Source organism: Suncus etruscus, chromosome 10 (assembly GCF_024139225.1).
Source record: "Suncus etruscus isolate mSunEtr1 chromosome 10, mSunEtr1.pri.cur, whole genome shotgun sequence".
NCBI classification, from domain to species: Eukaryota; Metazoa; Chordata; class Mammalia; order Eulipotyphla; family Soricidae; genus Suncus; species Suncus etruscus.
This window is the reverse complement of record NC_064857.1, coordinates 87,200,415-87,219,910: the sequence shown is the minus strand read 5'-3', so window position 1 is coordinate 87,219,910 and position 19,496 is coordinate 87,200,415. Positions and strand designations below refer to the sequence as shown.

The 19,496-nt window shown below is 39.0% G+C and overlaps 1 protein-coding gene across 1 annotated transcript in view; it reads left to right on the top strand.

Annotated features, from left to right (window-relative positions):
- TTBK2 (tau tubulin kinase 2) overlaps positions 1-19,496 on the top strand; it is a 123,758-nt gene that overhangs the window by 81,527 nt on the left and 22,735 nt on the right. Inside the window, exons 10-11 of the mRNA XM_049782461.1 lie at positions 11,623-11,780; positions 18,874-19,090. Of these exons, the coding sequence (XP_049638418.1) occupies positions 11,623-11,780; positions 18,874-19,090 (375 nt within the window). The remainder of the gene's footprint in view (positions 1-11,622; positions 11,781-18,873; positions 19,091-19,496) is intronic.

Sequence of the window (19,496 nt, the reverse complement as noted above, 5' to 3'; positions counted from 1 at the left end):
CTATGAGCTTTCTCCCAGCATGCTCTTCTGGGAATGCTGTATTTGCCCTCTGAGCACTGCCTTTCTTAGAAAATTGAAAACACAATTTTGATGCCAACTTTTCTTCAGTTTCTCTCATTTCAGAATTTATTTTTCTGCTCAACTCAGAACAGTCCTTTGTTTTTTTCTCCACTAGAACTAGTGCATTTCATATTTATTTTTCCATTTTCTCAAGAAATTAGTATAAAATTAGGCATTTAATACAAAATTTGTCTGATTGGATTAAATCTGCATAATCTGATGTTGCTTCTCTTAAATTAAATGCAAACTCTGGAAACAAGGCTGTTTTTTTTTTTTTTTAACCTTTGTATGTCTAATTATCAGGATAGTCAGCATTCAATCATCTATGTTTGAGTCAACTAACTAATGGGCATTTTGGTTAACTATAGAATACAGTGTAATCACAGAACATTTATGACCCACCTAAATTCAGGAGATAGGGGCCAGACAATGGGCGCTTGCCTTGCACACAGCCAATCCAGGCTTGATTCCCTAACACCACATAGGATCTCCTCAGCACTACTAAGAGCACAAAAACAGTAGTATTAGTATTAGTTTTGGTACAAACCTTGGTACCAAATGGTCCAATACTACCAGGAATGATCCCAAACATTCTGAGCCAGGAGTAGAGCACTGTTGGATGTGGTCCAAAACGAAACAGTTTTTTTTGTTTTGTTTTTGAGTCACACCCGGCGGCGCTCAGTTCAGGGGTTATTCCTTGCTCTGTGCTCAGAAATTACCCCTGACAGGCTTGGGGAACTATATGGTATGCTGGGATTACACCTTATCGCTGTGCTATCGCTCCGGCCTCCAAAATAAAACAATTTTAAGAATGGTTTTGGGTCCACAGTGAAAGAAATAAGAGGAAGGAGAGAGAGTAGGGAAGGAGGGGAGAGAGAGAAAATATGTCACAGAGTCAGGCAGGGGAGAGGGCGAGGGGTGGGGGTGGGGGACCAGTGACTTCATGGCAGGAAATGTGCACTGGTGAGCGTGTTGAACATTGTATAACTGAAACTCAATCACAAACAACTTTAATTGTGTATCATGGTGATTCAGTTAAAGAATTAATTAGAAAAAGATTGGTTTTGGGTGTTTGGTTTTTTGTTTTGTTGCTGTTTTTTTGTACACTGTAAACCCTAAATGCAGACAGCTTTCTTCATTTACTTTTTTTTTTTGGTTTTTGGTCCACACCCAGTGACGCTCAGGGGTTACTTCTGACTATGCGCTCAGAAATAGCTCCTGGTTCAAGGGACCATATGGGATGTTGGGGATCGAACCCAGGTCTGTCCTGGGTCAGCTGCGTGCAAGGCAAACTCCTTACTGCTATATTGCTCTGGCACCTCTTCATTTATTTTTATCTGAAGAAATCGAAGTCTATTCTAATATTGCAGGAAAAATAGTAAATAGAAAAGACGGTATTCATCTACATGAGAAATTTAAAGAGACTTTCAAAGACTTTCAATTCTGCTACCTTAGCCTGGCATTCTAACTCTTTTATAAGGAATGCTCTGCATAAAGTTTCAATTTGTACTTTGCTATACACTTGTATGACCTTTCTAACCCTGCTTTCTGTAAAATAATAAAAAAGTACTCCCCAGTGTTAATATCTTAATGAGAATATCTTACTGAGTATGTTTTATAAATTATTAATATGATTTTTTACATCCAACTAAGTGGCACTGTACTTATTTATAATTATCTCACTTTTATTTTCTGTTCAACTTTTTTTTTATTTCAATGAATTTTCCCTTTATAATAAAAGGTTCAGATTTTTTGAGGACTCTGAACACACAATATAGAGCAGGAACTCTATTGGAGTGTTAGAGGAATTGGCAAAAAATATCACTAGCTTGCATGGCACCTCTTCACTAACAGTGTAAACCACTGTCAAAAAAGAAGAGGGGGCCAGAGAGATAGCATGGATAGTTTGTCTTTCATGAAGAAAGTCATTAGTTCAAATCCCGGCATCCCATATGGTCTCCCGAGCATGCCAGGAGTGATTTCTGAGCATGGAGCTAGGAGTAACCTCTGAGCACTGCCGGGTGTGACCAAAAAACAAACAAAAATAAAAAAAGAAGAGAGAGAGAAAGTAACTAAGGAGAGAGAAATAAAATGCCTGCCCAGAATCAGGTGGGGAAGCTTGGGTGGGAGAGAAGAGGGCATCAGGGAGGGTGAGAGGGAAACTAGGGGTATTGGTGGCAGGAGATGAGTTCTGGTGAAGGTTGTTGTACATTGTACGACTGTAACTCAATCATGAACAACTGTATCTGTGAAAAAAACTAGTATTAACAACCTTGTAACTGAGAAGTTTAAATAAAAAAAAAGTCACTAGCAATCTCAAGATCTTTGTAATGGTAAATATTTTTTAGCCAAATCATCTTCAGGGGTGAGGCCAGTTGAGGTGAGTTCCAGTGCAACCCAAGGGAACATTGTATCTATTAATAGAATTTCTTTCTATTTTTTATGGTCCTTTGTTCTCTTTATGCAGAAAGAAAATGTTACTTTCTCTTTTCTCCTTTTTGCTTTCTTTTTATTTTCTGGTCACCCATGTAGCCCCTGATGGATTGAATTCAGACCTCCTGCATCAAAACTTGCACCCCAACACTCTCTCTGCTCTCCCCCCCTTACCGTTACCCTTCACTCCCTCTCCATTTCCCCTCTCCTCCCTCTCTTTCTCCCTCTTCCTTTTCTTCTCTCTTCCCCTTTTCCCCTCCTTCCCTTCTATTTGTTTTTTTCATAGACTTCATTCAGAAGCAAGGGACAGCTTATGTACCAGAGTAGCTAGTAGACTGATTGAGCACCTGAAAGGGAAGACATTGGTATTGGCAGGACTGTTGACTGAGCAACCCTTGGAGCAGCTGGTAGTGGGTATAGGTATAGGAGGGTGTTCTCTCCCAAGTTGCTCTTTCTTGTATTGGTGAAAGTAGCTAAACTTCAGCTTCATCAATTCATTCTCCTTGCTTGGTTTCTATTTTTTCCTAGTTCTTTTCTCAAAGGGAACAATGTAATTTTTCCCCTTTTACCAGAGGTACTAAAACCTCTAGAAAAGGAGAGAAATCCAGAGTTTTTATAATTCTTTCCCTTTACTACATCTACTTATCCATGAGGTGAGGCAATTTTTTTTTTACAGTAAATAATCTTTGAATCAGCTTTACCACCATTACTATTGTGCTTTGCTGGTTAAGAGCTTTATTGATCCATTAATTTACTGTTAGTAACTGATATGGAGTCAGGATTCTGTGACTCCTATCACATTACATATGATTCTTGTTTTTGAAAAGACTAGACTGTATTCTCTTTGAAAAGGCAAACTGGGATTTCATATGGAGGTAAATATGATCTGGCTATTGATTGCATTTGTGCTGAGGATAAGAGAATATTCTCTAAGCCATTATGTTTATGTCAGATGATTGATTGCTCTAAGAAAAAGGGTATTCCAAGTAGTGGAAAAGATCACTGGCCATTTTTTATGGTTTACACATGATTAGGTGTAATCTATTTTGAGGAAGATGCTAACTATTAAATTCAAGGCTGAAGTGATAGTACAGCAGGTAGGGCATTTGCCTTACATTTAGCGGACCTGGATTCAATATCCAGCAGCACCCTATTTGTTCCCTGAGTGTTTCCTTCCAAGAGTGTTCCCTGAGTGCAGAGCCAGGAGGGAAGTTCTGAGCACTCTGGGTGTGCCCAAGAAATTAAAACAAACAAACAAAAAACACACAGGGGCTCATACCTCTACTACTGAGCTACATTTTTTTGTTTGTTTGTTTGTTTTGGGTCACACCTGGCAGCGCTCAGGGATTACTCCTGGCTCTGCACTTAGAAATCACCCCACGTGGGCACGGGGGATGCCTGGATTCGAACCACCATCCACTTGCTTGCAAGGCAAATGCCCTACTGCTGTTCTATCTCTCCAGCCCCTGAGCTACATTCTTGATTCAAATCAATTATTTTAGAAATTAGAAATTAAAGGTAAAATAGGGTGAAGACTTTTAAATACTACATTTAGGAGGGCTTTTTCCTCATTAAAAGTAGCACAGTCAGGGACCAGAGAGATAGCATGGAGGTAGGGCATTGGCCTTGCATGCAGAAGAATAGTGGTTCAAATCCCAGCATCCCGTATGATTCCCTGAGCCTGCCAGGGGCGATTTCTGAGTGTAGAGCCAGGAGTAACCCCTGAGCACTGGAAGGTGTGACACAAAAACCAAAAAAAAAAAAAAAAAAAAAAAAAAGGAAGGAAGAAAGAAAGAAAGAAACAAAGAAACAAAGAAAGAAAGAAAGAAAGAAAGAAAGAAAGAAAGAAAGAAAAAGAAAGAAAGAAAGAAAGAAAGAAAGAAAGAAAGAAAGAAAGAAAGAAAGAAAGAAAGAAAGAAAGAAAGAAAGAAAAAGGGCTGGAGAGATAGCTGAAGGTAGGGCATTTGACTTGCATGCAGAAGAACGGTGGTTTGAATCCCAGCATCCCATATGGTCCCCCTAATCTGCCAGGAGTGATTTCTGAGCATAGAGCCAGGTGTGACCCAAAAACCAAAATAAATAAATAAAGTACAATTATTGTAAGTTTAGGAATTACAGAAAAATAGAACATTCAAGTTATCAAAATCTTACATGTGTAGATAATCTCATGTACATTTTTGTGTCTTAAATTATTTGCTTTAGAAAAGTTATTTTATTGAATGTCCTAATTGTAGTTAGGATTAAGATTTCTTATAAATGCATCTAAAGTCAATTGTCATAAATAATGCACATAGTTGTTGAATAAAAAGTATCCTTGCATATTCACCTCTTTTGTTCCTCTCTTTTCCTTTCTCTTCTCTATAAAGCTCATTCCCCAAAACATCTTCTTTTCCAACTGGAAAGAGCATGCTGGTAGGGCGTTTGTCTTGCAGTGGCCAGCCTCTGTTTGAATCTGGAATCTCATATGGTCCCTCAAGCCTTCCAAAAGTAATTTTTTTTTTCTTTAAGCCTCCTTCACCTGTGCAACAGGAGTAATTTCTGAGCGGAGTCAGGAATAACCCCTGAGTGCTGCCAGATCTGGCTAAAGAAAAAAAACCCAAAACATTTTTTATTAAAAAAAAAATAAGTAGGGGCCCGGAGAGATAGCACAGCGGCGTTTGCCTTGCATGCAGCCGATCCAGGACCAAAGGTGGTTGGTTCGAATCCCGGTGTCCCATATGGCCCCCGTGCCTGCCAGGAGCTATTTCTGAGCAGACAGCCAGGAGTAACCACTGAGCATCGCCGGGTGTGGCCCAAAAACCAAAAAAAAAAAAAAAAAAAAAAGTAAATTGTCACAAATAATGCACAGAGTAACAGAATAAAAAATAACCTTACATTTTCACTTCTCGTGGTCCTCTCTTTTCCTTTTCTCTCTATAAAGTTTCTTCCCCAAAACATCTTTTTTTCCCTAATGGAAGGAAGATTTTCCTTCCTGATTGAAATTATACTTCCAGTATTTCACATCTTGCTATCTTTCTGACCCCATCACATCTATTTTTCACTTGTACTGCCAGATTTATTATTAACAAAGTATGACCACATTTCCGAGGAGTCTGGGAACAACAGTTTTGTGAGGTATCAGCCATAAATACAAAATTTCTTTAAATTCTCTTGGTTTATCTTGATGAGTCATGAATTTTGCTTTCTTACTTTTTTATATTTTGGGAGTGGGGTTTGAGCTACAGCTAGTGGTGCTCAGGGCTTACTCTTGGCTTTGCGCTCAAGAGGTGTTCGGAGATCATATGGGGTACCAAGGATCAAATGCAAATTGACCACATGCAATGCAAGTATCCAACCCATAGTACTATCTCTCTGACTGCTATATTTATTGTATCATTAACTATAATAATATCTTATAAGTAAAGTTATCTACATTTTCCAAATGACTTCAGTCTTTCTGGCTTGGGGACATTCTCTGGGGATATATTGTTAATGAGGAAATTTATTACATATATCTTTGATTTTTTTTAAAGTTTATTTATAGCATATACTCTAAAGAGATGTTTATGCTTGCTTTTGGGTGGAAAGTTTTAAAAGATAACCACCCTGTGTACCTTGCACACAGTCAACCCAGATTTGATCCCCAGCATTCCCTATGGTCTCCTGACCCAGCGGTAATTTCTGAGCACAGAGACAAGAATACCCCAAATGCCATCATGTGTGGCCCAAAAACTAAAACAAAGAAAAGAAAATACTGATTTTAGGGAACTCCCTGTGGCCATACTGATAAAATGTCATAATATGGATGCTCCCACACATTGCTTGAGCATGAAGCAAAATAGAGTTTGCGGCAGTCGCCTATATAAAAACAGGTTCTTGGACTCGAGCATCGTCTAGGTTTCAGGTGTTTCCGTAACTTAGACTCATTGGCCTAATGTAAGACCTTTCCCAGCATAGACTGTCTTGGTGTGCTTGATTAAACAAACTCTCTTTACAACAATATATAACCCTAATTTGTGAAACATGAACTTCAAATTTAGATCAATTTCTATTCTCTGGGAATATATTATTAAGTAAAAGGAGTAAAGGATTTAGATTCACCAGTTCTTACTAAAAATATAATGAGACATGCCTTTGTATATGAACTAATCAGAATCATCTGGGAGATGTTTTCAGACTTTGTTCTGCCTACCTGCTTTTTTATGCTAAGGAGGGTTATACCCAGAGGTGCTTGTAGGCTGCTCCTGGCTCTCTGGTCTCATGTTGCTTCTAGAGGTACTGGGAAGACCATACAGTGCCTTGGACCAAACTAGGCCTCCAGCATACAAAACATGTGTTTCAAACTAGGGCTTCTATCATACAGAGCATGTGCTCCTCTTCCTTATTTAGCTCTCCAGGCCCCCCATCTACTTTTGTTTTATTGTTGTTGTTTTGTTTTGGGGCCACGCCCAGCAGTGTTCAGGATTTACTCATGGCTCTGTGCTCAGAAATCACTTCTGGTGATGCTGGGGAGATCATATGGGATGCCAAGGATTTAATCCAGATTGGCTGCATGCTTACTATCACTCCAGGCCCAGGTTTTTTTTTTGTTTTGTTTTATTTTTTTTGGGGGGGGGGCGGTCACAGCAATGCACAGGGTTTATTCCTGCCTCTGTTTTCAGGGCTCATTCCTGATAATACTCAGGGCATATGGGTTGCCAGGGATTGAATACAGATCAACCAGTGCAAGGCAAGTGTCCTATCCTTTATACTATTACTCTGGTCCCCTGCCCTTGTTTTTTTTTTTTTTTTTTTTTGGTTTTTGGGCCACACCCGTTTGACGCTCAGGGGTTACTCCTGGCTATGTGCTCAGAAGTCGCTCCTGGCTTGGGGGACCATATGGGACACCGGGGGATCGAACCGCAGTCCGTCCTAGGCTAGCGCTGGCAAGGCAGACACCTTACCTTTAGCGCCACCTCCCGGCCCCCCTTGTCTATTTTTTAAAGAAGATTTCTACCTTAATGAGTGCCTATGTTTCCAGAGTCAATATTTGGATTGTAAAGTTTTATTTCTCCAGAGGCTACTGAGTGGAAATAATAACAACTGTGCAAGTTAAATATGGTTTTTGATTTGTAAAATGGCCAATATATTTATCAAATTTGTTTAAAGGAGTAACTGAATTGGGATCTTCTGTGTTTATTATTTATTTTAGCCAAATCTGATATAATGAATTCAGATATCAGAAAGGAGTGTGTTTTGGTTTGCTTAGTTTGTTTACTATCTCAGTTTGCTAACACTTAGGATTTAGTGTCCTCTAGGTCCTGAATTAGATATGCTTTTGTTTTTAATTTTTCTATTTATTTAAATAATGGGGTTTACAAAATTACAGGGGCCAGAGCAGTGGCGCTAGAGGTAAGACATCTGCCTTGCAAGTGCTAGCCTAGGACAAACCACTTTTCAATCCCCCCACATCTTATATGATTCCCCCAAGCCAGGAGCAATTTCAGAGTGCATAGTCAGGGTAACCCCTGAACCTCAATGGGTGTGGCCCCAAAACATAAACAAAAACATAATACAGTTGCTTTTGGCCTTCTTTGTTCCAACACCAATCCTCCCGTTACCATTGTCCCTCCATCGTTGTCCCCAGTTTCCAACTACCTGCAAACCTGCTGCAGTAGCAGGCATACAATAATTTACTATATATTGTTCATTACAACTAATTGGTAATAACATTATTTAAAAAATTGTCAGTAACAGAAAGTTTTTAAAAATTAATACATCTTGGAGCCGGAGAGATAGCATGGAGGTAAGGCATTTACATCATTTACGCAGCTGATCCAGGACAGACGGTGGTTCAAATCCCAGCATTCCATATGGTCCCCTGAGCCTGCCAGGAGCGATTTCTGAGCTTAGAACCAGGAATAACCCCTGACTGCCTCCAGGTATGACCCAAACACCACCCCCAAATTAATACATCTTACAATGGGTCATTAAATCAATTGTCTATAGATTCAATAAGCTGTTTGTTTCTAGTTGTACATTTTATGTTGTTTTTGTTGACCTTAGTTGGCTTCTTTGCTAATTTCACACCTAATTTAGTGTGCTCTACTAGGGTGTCTATACTGAGGAAGTTGGAGGTATTGCATGCTAGATATTTGCTCAGGAATTCCAGGATATGTGGAGCTGGGTCAATGGGCTTATATGGCAGCAGCTGTGGGATGTGGCTGTGGCTACCAAAGCTTCCAAAAGTATGGAGAGGAAAAGGGAAACTGCACACCCTTACTCTCAGTTTTTGTAAGTTAGGTGTTTCTCCAGAGAGTTGTGGTGGAGCAGTGAAGTTGGTCATTGCCATGACGGTGACTTGGGGATGTGAGTGGCTGCTGGGGCTTCGGCAGGACAGAGACTTGGCCTGCTCCATTCCTAAGGGATTCCCAGAATTAGAAAATTATTTTTGTTACATTAGAAATGTTGGGCTGTAATGTAACAGAATGACAGCTAACAAACTAGCTAACTACCATTGCATTGATGACTTCATTGAAGAAGCAATAATTTTCACAGTGTGCTTGCTACTGTTTTCTTCTTTCATTAAATTTTTTTTCTATTTCATTTCAGTAACTTTGCTTTCACTTATCTGGAAACAAATATATTATGATCAACTGTGTCAACTATGTGATGCATATCCTTTTAAGTAAATTTAAAAAAACATAATGTTGGGCTGAAGAAATGGTAGAAGAGTTAAGACATTTGCTTTGAATGTGGCTGACCTCATTTTGATGCCCAACACTACATACGGTTCCCTGAGCACCACCAGGAGTGAAATCTGAGAATAGAACCAGAAGTAAACCATGAGCAATTTGGGGTGTTTCAAAATTAAAAATAACAATAATAATAATACATTAAAGTCAGAATGACTGATGATTTTCAAATCTGTATCTGTATTCCTTATTCCTCCTTAAACTCCTAAAACTTTAAATATCCCAGCCCTCAAAACTTACTAGATTTCCAATCCAGTAAATATTGCCACCCTTTACCTCTTGGGCAACATTGGCAAAAATCTAAACAATCCTCTATTTTTTCTTTACTTTTACTTAATTCTCCAGTAGATTCTGGTTACCTATCCCTCAGATTATGTACCATATATTTTATTATTATATAATATATTTATTTAAGCACCATAACTGTTTTCAAGACAGGCATTCTATTTTTCTTACTTATTACCATTGTCATGATAGTTGCCAGTGTAGTTATTTCTCTAACTGCACTCAACACTCTATGGTAAGCTTCATATCCAGTCCTTCCCACTCTCATCTCTGTTGTCTCTGGGTATTATTACAATACTGTCTTATATTTCTTAAATCCCACAGATTAGTGAGACTATTCTGTGTCTATCTCACTCCCTCTAATTTATTTCACTAAGTATAATAGTTTTCATGTCCACCAATGTATAGGAAAATTTTATTACTTCATTTTTTCTGACAGCTGCACAGTATTTTATTGTGTTAATGTGACACAGCTTCTTTAGCCACTCAGCTGTTATCAGACATCTGGGTTGTTTTCAGATTCTGGCTATAGTGCTGCAATGAATATAAGTATGCAGAAGGTATTTCTGTATTGTTTTTTGTGTTTCTAGGGTATATCCCTAGGAGTGTTTATAGCTGAATCATATGGGAGTTCAATTTCCAGTTTTTTTTTTAGTAATCTCCATATTGTTTTTCAGAAAGGTTGGACTAGATAGCATCCCTACTGACAGTGAATGAGAGTTCCTTTCTCTCCATATCCTTGCCAACACTGATCTTGTTTTTTTTTTTTGAAGTGTGCCAGTCTCTAGTATGAGATGGTACCTCATTTTTGTTTTGATTTGCATCACCCTGATGATTAGTGATGTGGGGCATTTTTTCATGTGTCTTTTGGCCATTTGTATTTCTTCTTTGAGGAAGTATCTGTTCATTTCTTGGGTTAGAATTTTTTTTTCTTGTTAAGTTCTGTCAGTACCTTCAATATTAGCCCCTTATCTGATGGGTATTGGGTGAATAGTTTCTCCCATTCTGTCAGTGGCTTTTGTATCCTAGGTACTATTTCCTTTGAAGTGCAAAATCTTCTTAGCTTAATACAGTCCCATTTTTTTTTTAAATCTCTGCTCTCACTTGTTTGAACAGTGGTGTTTCCTTCTTGAAGATGCCTGTAGTTTCAATGTCATGGAGTGTTTTACCTACATGTTACTCTGTGTACCTTATGGTTTTGGTTCTGATATCAAGGTCTTTAATCCATTTGGATTTGATCTTTATGCATGGTGGTAGATGGCCTGAGTTCGCTTTTTTTGCAAGTGGCTAACCAGTTGTGCCAACACCACTTGTTGAAGAGACTTTTCTTGCTCTATTTTGTGTTTCTTGCCCCTTTATCAAAGATTAATTGATGGTATGACTGGGGAACATTTCCTGAATACTCAAGTCTGTTACGTTGATCTGTCTTTATTCCAAAACTATGCTGTTTTAATGACATTTGATTGTAGTACAATTTAAAGTTGGGGAAAGTGATACCTCCCATCCTTTTTTTTTTTTTTGAAGGGTTGCTTTAGCTATTCGTAAGTATTTATTGTCCAAATGAATTTTAGGAGTGTTTGATCCACTTCTTTGAAGAATGTCATGGGTATCTTTAGGGGAATTGCATTAAATCTGTACAATGCTTTGGGGAGTATTGCCATTTTAATGATGTTAATGCTCCTAACACGTGAGCAGGGTATATGTCTCCATTTCCCTGTGTCCTCTTTTATTTCTTGAAGCAGGGCTTTATAATTTTCTTTGTATAGGTCCTTCACATCTTTAGTTAAATTGACTCCAAGATATTTTAGTTTGTGTGAAACTAATGTGAATGGGATTGTTTTTTTAATGTCCATTTCTTCTCTATCATTATTTGTTTATAAGAAGGCCATTCTTCCACATCTGATTACTCGTGGTTATTTTTCTCAGTTGAGTATCTTAGGTGAGTTTGAGAACAATCAATAATAATTCAGTTTCACTATCCAAGTAGAGTTTATTCAAATTCCTCTATTAGTTTCATCAGTTTTCAAAGAAAATCAACTATAAAACCAATTTATGAGTCTGGGGTACTTTTTCCTAGAGTGACAGTGTACTGTTTGTTGACTTACTCTGTTATTTGTTCTTTGTCGTTTAGCTTCTTACGTCTGTGTTTGACAATAGCATCAAGACCTTTGGAGTAATTGAGAGTGACCCTTTTGACTGGGAGAAAACTGGGACTGATGGCTCCTTAACAACAACTACTACTTCTACCACCCCTCAGTTACATACCCGCTTGACCCCTGCAGCAATTGGGTACGTCTTCAACAGATTCTGGATTCATGGATTTAGCAGAAATGTCTTTCATGGGCCTGGAGAGATAGCATAGCGGCGTTTGCCTTGCAAGCAGCCGATCCAGGACCAAAGGTGGTTGGTTCGAATCCCGGTGTCCCATATGGTCCCCCGTGCCTGCCAGGAGCTATCTCTGAGCAGACAGCCAGGTGTAACCCCTGAGCAATGCTGGGTGTGGCCCAAAAACCAAAAAAAAAAAAAAAAAAAAAGAAATGTCTTTCATTTCATGTAGAGATCTTCAAATGATCAAATGCTAAGACATAGGAAAATTCCTTGAGTGAACATTACTTGTGTAAATACTTTTATTTAGAATGACTTTTCTTAGAAAATACTTCAGATGATGCTTTGAAATGAGAGCCTAAATTATATCTATGTAACATGTTATTTTATGGGTTAATCAGGGGCACACACCTGGTGTGCTCTGCACTCAGTTAATCCTGGCAGTTCTGGGGATGCCCTATGGCCCAGGGGTCTCAAATTCAATTTACATGGGGTTCGCAGGAGGCAAAGTCAGGGTGATCTTGAGTGCAAAGTCAGTAGTAAGCCTTGAACATTGGGAGGTGTGACCCAAACAACTAAAACAAAACGAAACAAAAAAAGATTCCTCTAGGGCAGGGCCACAAAATGTTGTACGGAGGGCCGTACAACACGTACGGACCATGAGTTTGAGACCCCTATAGGGCCTATGCGATGCCAGGAATCAAACTCAGGTCTGCTGTGTGCATGGCAAGTGCCCGTAAATGACTTGTTTCTCCGGCACTTTATGTCACTTTCAGTAGTTTCTTCAAAAGAGAAGAGAGCATGCATTTATTTCTAAAAAATATTTGGGATCTTAGGAAGACTGAACCATATTATTTCTCACTCTGCTGGGTTTAAGTTAATTGGGAACAAAGCATGTGGCTTACTATTCCCCTTCAAATGATCTTTAGAGGCAGAGTGATAGTACAGCAAGTATGCCTTGCCTTGCATACCACCAATTAGGTTTAATCCCAAGCATCCAATATAGTCCCTTGACATCCACCAAAAACAAACTACGAAAAAGATTTTTAGTAGAAGGGCCAGAGAAGGTGTTATGAAGCGACTCAGGTTCAATCCCAGCATATCGTATGATCCCCTGAGCACAGAGTCAAGAGTAAGCCTTGAGTACCACCAAGTATGACACTAAAAAACAACAACAAAAAGTTAGGATGGTGTATTTTTATTATATTGGAGTTAGTTTTTGTTTGTTTTATTTGATGATGCTCAGGGCAGTTAGTTTTTGTTTGTTTTATTTGATGATGCTCAGGGCTTACTCTTTTTTGTTTTTGTTTTTGGGTCACACTCTGTGACACTCAAGGGTTACTCCTGGCTCTGTGCTCAGAAATCGCTACTGGCTTGGGGGACTATATGGGATGCTGGGAGATCCAACCGCAGTTCGTCCTAGGTTAGCACATGCAAGGCAAATGCCCTACAACATGTGCCACCACTCTGGCCCCCCTAGGGCTTACTCCTGGCTCTGCACTCAGGGATCATTTCTTCAGGCTAAGGGAACCACATGGGGTACCTGATAACCCCATGTGTAAGGCAAGCGCTACACCACTATCACTCTGGCTCTTCATCTTGTCTTTTTTTTTTTCTCCTCTAGATTCATTAAAAGAAATTTCTGTTTTGTTTTATTTTTCTTATTTTGGTTTGCCTTTGTTTTTCTTGGCCATTTAATGTATTCATTTTGCTTAATTTATTTGTTTTTAACAAAATAATTAGAAGGACATAGCGATAGCACAGCAGGTAGGGCATTTGCTTTGTGAGCGGTCAACTGGGCTCATTCTCACTTTTCATATGGTCCCCCAAATCTGCCAGGAGTGATTTCTGAGCACAGAGCAAAGAGTAATCCCTGCCAGGTGTGACCCCTGAAACAAAAAAGCAAACAAACAAAAATTACCAAAGTAATTAGAGAATGTGAAGGGGAGATAGCTAGCTCAAAGGATTAAAACCATACTTTATATGCTGGAAACTCAAGATTCCATCTTGGTGCTGCATGGTTTCTTGACACTGCAACGAGCTGGGAGTAACCCTACCACTGTTAGGTGTGCCTCCAAAATAAACAAAACCTGCAACTAAAAAGTAATTGGGGTAAAATCATTATAAATGTAAACTACTTTGGACATTTTATGACTAATCCTTTGCTTTGATTTTAAGATCATTAGAACTCATGATAACAGAAAATCTCACATGGACTTGTATAAGAATAAAGGGTATCACTGATTACCTAGTGAGTTACTTAATATGGAACTCTGAATAAATATATCAGAATCCCTTTCATGTTTGTTTAAAATATTAATTCCTAAGATCTAACCCATTTCAATTATATCATAGTGTACTGAGTACATATATTCTAGAGTTTCTTGCCAAGTTATACACTAGACCTAGAAGCAGAATTCTTTCTCATGCAGTCTCTCCAATGCCCTCTATTAAGAAAGGTCCTGTTTCAGCTAACAGAAATATTTAATGAGTTAGATCCATTTTCACAGGCAAAAAGGGTGAATTTGGAGCTCAAGAAAAGGTTAAAAGGGAAATAAAATTTACCAATAAGACAAAAGAGAGTCAGAGAGAGAGCACAGAGGTAGGGTGTTTGTCTTGCATGTGGCCTACCAGGGACAGACCCAGATTTGATTCCCGGCATCTCATATCCCTGGAATCTGCCAGGAGCGATTTCTGAGTGCAGAGCTAGGAGTAACCCTTAGTGCCACTGAGTGTGGTACAAAAACAAAAACCCCAAAGAGAATGGTAAACATCAGAATATAAACATCCTACTTGGCCAGATTTTGCCAAACTAACAGAAGCAACTGATTTAGACCTAATATTCTAAAAGCACTTTGATATCACACAAATAAAAAAAAGTAAAATCTCTCAAAATGTTACCATAACAATTAGAGAAAATTTAATACGTGTATTTCAAGGAACTTGTCTCAGAAAAATAATCATTAGAGATGAGATGGGTGGGTGAGCAAAAAAAAATCATGGAGAAAAAGATGGGGGCTGCAGAGATAGCACAGTGATAGGGCATTTGCCTTGCACATAGCCAATTCGGGACAGTCAGTGAGTGGTTCAAAATCCAGCATCCGATATGGTCCCCTGAGTTTGCCAGGAGCGATTTCTGAGTGTGAGCCAGGAGTAACCCCTGAGAGCTGCTGGGTGTGACCTAAAAAAAAGGGAGGGGGCGTGGAGAGAGAGCATGGAGGTAGGGCGTTTGCCTTGCATACAGAAGAACAGTGGTTTGAATCCCGGCATCCCATATGGTCCCCCAAGCCTGCCAGGAGCAATTTTTGAGCGTAGAGCCAGGAGTAAACCCTGAGCGCTGCCAGGTGTGACCCCCCCTCCCAAAAAAAGAAAAGCCCAAACTCCAGATAAAATTAAATATTGCATTTAATTGATAATGCATTTGGAGATACAGTTAAGTAAATACAAAATATTAAAACTAGGGGCTAGGAGTCGGAGAGATAGCATGGAAGTATGGCATTTGCCTTGCATGCAGGACAGTGGTTCGAATCCCAACATTCCATATGGTCCCCCAAGCCTGCCAGGAGTGATTTCTGAGCATAGAGCCAGGAGTAACTCCTGAGCGCTGCCAGGTGTGACTCCCCAAAAAATAAAAAAAACAAAAAACAAAAAAACTAGGGGCCAGAGCGATAGCACAGTGGTAGGGTGTTTGCCTTGCATGTGGCCGACCTAGGATGAACCCAGGTTTAATCTCTGGCATCCCATATGGTCCCCTGAGCCTGCTAGGAGTGATTCCTAAGCACAGAGCCAGGAGTAACCCCTGAGCGCAGCCAGATGTAGCCCAAAACAAACAAAAAAATTAAAGCTAAGAACAGAGGGGCCGGGCGGTGGCGCTGGAGGTAAGGTGCCTGCCTTGCCTGCGCTAGCCTAGGATGGACCGCGGTTCGATCCCCCGGCGTCCCATATGGTCCCCCAAGCCAGGAGCGACTTCTGAGCGCATAGCCAGGAGTAACGCCTGAGCCTCAAATGGGTGTGGCCCAAAAACCAAAAAAAAAAAAAAAAAAAAAAAAAAAAATTTAAAAAAAAAAAAAAAAAAAAAAAAAGGCCGGGCGGTGGCGCTGGAGGTAAGGTGCCTGCCTTACCTGCGCTAGCCTAGGAGACGGACCGCGGTTCGATCCCCCGGCGTCCCATATGGCCCCCCAAGCCAGGAGCGACTTCTGAGCGCATAGCCAGGAGTAACCCCTGAGCGTTACCGGGTGTGGCCCAAAAACCAAAAAAAAAAAAAAAAAAAAAAGCTAAGAACAGAAATAGACCCCAAAATAGAAGCTGAAGGAAATAAAAGGGAAGTGAGTAGGGAAGGAAGATAATGTGAGTTGATTGAATTCAAGAAATTAAGGAAACAGTTTTCTCAGAATTAGAATGAATTACAAAGGAGATAAGATGAAGAGAGTACTAAATAAAGTAGCCATAGAAAAATAAAGTAAAATAATCATTAAATAGGTTAAGAAAGCAGTGCAAATGCGAAAATAACATCCACTGTCAAAATCTGATAGAAAAAAACTACTTTTTTTTTTTGTTTGTTTTGTTTTTGGGTCACACCTGGCAGCGCTCAGGGGTTACTCCTGGCTCTATGCTCAGAAATTGCTCCCAGCAGGCTCAGGGGACCAGGGGATTCGAACCACCGTCCTCCTGCATGAAAGGCAAACTCCTTACCTTCATGCTATCTCTCCAGCCCCCAAAAAACTGCTATTTAAAATTGAGAGTCTCTACAATAAAAGGTTAAATTGAAAAATGAAACTAAGGGGCCGGGTAGGTGGCGCTGGAGGTAAGGTGTCTGCCTTGCAAGCGCTAGCCAAGGAAGGACCGTGGTTCGATCCCCCGGCGTCCCATATGGTCCCCCCCAAGCCAGGGGCGATTTCTGAGCACATAGCCAGGAGTAACCCCTGAGCGTCAACCGGGTGTGGCCCAAAAACCAAAAAAAAAAAAAAAAAAAAAAATTAAAAAAAGAAAAAAAAGAAAAATGAAACTAAGGGGCCGGGCGGTGGCGCTAGAGGTAAGGTGCCTGCCTTGCCTGCGCTAGCCTTGGATGGACCGTGGTTCTATCCCCCAACGTCCCATATGGTCCCCCAAGCCAGGAGCGACTTCTGAGCGCATAGCCAGGAGTAAACCCTGAGCGTCACCGGGTGTGACCCAAAAACCAAAAAAAAAAAAAAAAAAAAAAAAAGAAAAATGAAACTAAAACAACTGTCATGACAATCTTAATAAGTGAGAGAAGTAGAATGCCTTGTCTTGAATACAGGAAGGGATTGGGAAGGGGGGCCATTGGTGGTGGGAAGGTTGCACTGGTGAAGGGGGGTAGTCTGTTTATGACTGAAACCCAGCTACAATCATGATTGGAATCATGGTGCTTAAATAAAGATTTTATATAAAAAGAAAAATGAAACAGACTATTCAAAAGATTTTTTAGGGCCAGAGAGATAGTATAGCTATTTTAGTGGATAGGGAGCTTACCTTGCAGGGCAAAAAAAACCAAAAACAGATGTGTTTTTAAAGATGAACCATAAAACAGAAGGACAGCAAAAAGTGTGAAACAAAAAAATGAAACAATGAAACAAATGAAACAAAAAATCCATTTTGTAGAGAAAATGATCATAAATATAATAAAATACACATAAGTACAAAAGTAGAATTGAAATTAAAACATACTAGTCATAGCAATAAATAGGCATGAAATTAACTCATCAAAGCAAAAATATTTTCAGTTTTGTATATCTTTATATACATATATATGTATATATACATATATACATATGAAATTAACTCATCAAAGCAAAAATATTTTCAGTTTGTTTTGTATATCTTTATATACACACACACACACACACACACACACACACACACACACACACACACACACACACACACATTCTGTATCTAAGAACCAAACTGGGGTGCAGGGGTCAGAGATGTAGTACAGCTTTCCTTGCACGCAACTAACTCGAGTCTGATCCCCAGTCCTTCCTGGTGCCCCCTGAGTACTACCAGAGTAATTCCTAAGTGTGGAGCCAGGAGTGACCATTAAGCATTACTGGGTGTGAACCAAAAACTAAATTAAAAAAATACATAGGAAAAATAAACAGTATATATAGTACAGTTTTAGAATAGTAAAGTTGGCAAGGGACTGTTTTTTAGTGAGTCTAAATATCTATCTAATATCTAAAGACCAGAAAAGTTGTTCATGAGCCATAAGCCTAAGACAGATTGGTAATTTACATAACCAGTCATGTAAAAATGTACATAAAATTGTTTTAAAAATGTATGAATACTGACCGTTGTTTTATATTTTAGTGTAATATATCATATTGTATAATTATATATCATCATAATTATTATAATTGTGCATAATTATAAATAATTACGTATAATTATATAGTATATGATTATTATAATTATCATATAATTATATATTATATGTTATATGATATTTTGTATTTTACTACATTTATGCAATGTTATAAAACTATACTGTAAAGAATTTCCAATTTCTCTTGGAAAACAAGAATTTCCAATTTCTCTTGGAAAACAAGAATTTCCTTTCTTCTCTTTATGTCCCTGACTCATTTGCATATAGTTTATAATTTGAAAAGCAAATATATACACTTAAAAAAACATTTTAGGGGCTGGAAAATTAGTATAAAAGTAGGTCACTTGCCTTGCATGTTGCCAACCTGGGTTCTCTGAAGCATTCCATATATTTCCTCAAGCTCCCCAGGAATGATTCCTGAGTGCAGAGTCAAAAGTAACCCTGAGCACCACAGAGTATAAAAAAAGTCAGCGTAGCCTGGAAAGATAGTACAATGGTAGAACCTTTGCGTAGCCTGTGTCCGACCTGAGTTTAATCCAAAGCACTCCATATGGCCCCCCAATTACAGCTAGTGAAATGAGCCCTTAACAGCTTATTGATACTCTTAATTGTATCTTCATTTTTAAAATCTCAGAAACAAAAAATTGTATTGCTCCATAGTAATTTCTCATTCTGCTCTAATTTCAACTTTTTGTCACCACTTCCTCCTTTTAGAATTGCCAACGCTACTCCCATTCCTGGAGATTTGCTTCGAGAAAATACAGATGAGGTATTTCCAGATGAACAGCTTAGTGATGGGGAGAATGGCATCCCTGTTGGTGTAGTACCAGATAAATTGCCTGGATCCCTGGGACATCCTCGTCCTCAGGAGAAGGATGTCTGGGAAGAGATGGATGCCAACAGGAACAAAATAAAGCTTGGAATTTGTAAAGTGCGTATTTCTTGTATAGGAAATTATAAGATATTTATAAATGCCTATTGTTTTTCTCTCAAGATAAAGCAAAGCAGCATTATTCTCAATTTTGAACGAGTAGATTAAACATTTGGATTGCTAAATGTTTGTATAATTATTTTATCTTTTATTTTATGGAAAAGACAGCAGTTTTGAAAAATAACCACACATTAATGGTAAAAGTAGAGACGTCCAATTTTATAAAATAATTTAGCAAGACTTTTGGGCCCCTTAGTTATGTGGACCAAAGGAACTACTGTATTTTCTGGCATATAAGACGACTTTTGAAACAAAAAGTCAACTGAAAATTAGGGGTCGTCTTATACACCGAGAATATCCTGAAAAATGTTTCAATATGCCGCTAAACAAAAATTGTCTGAATATT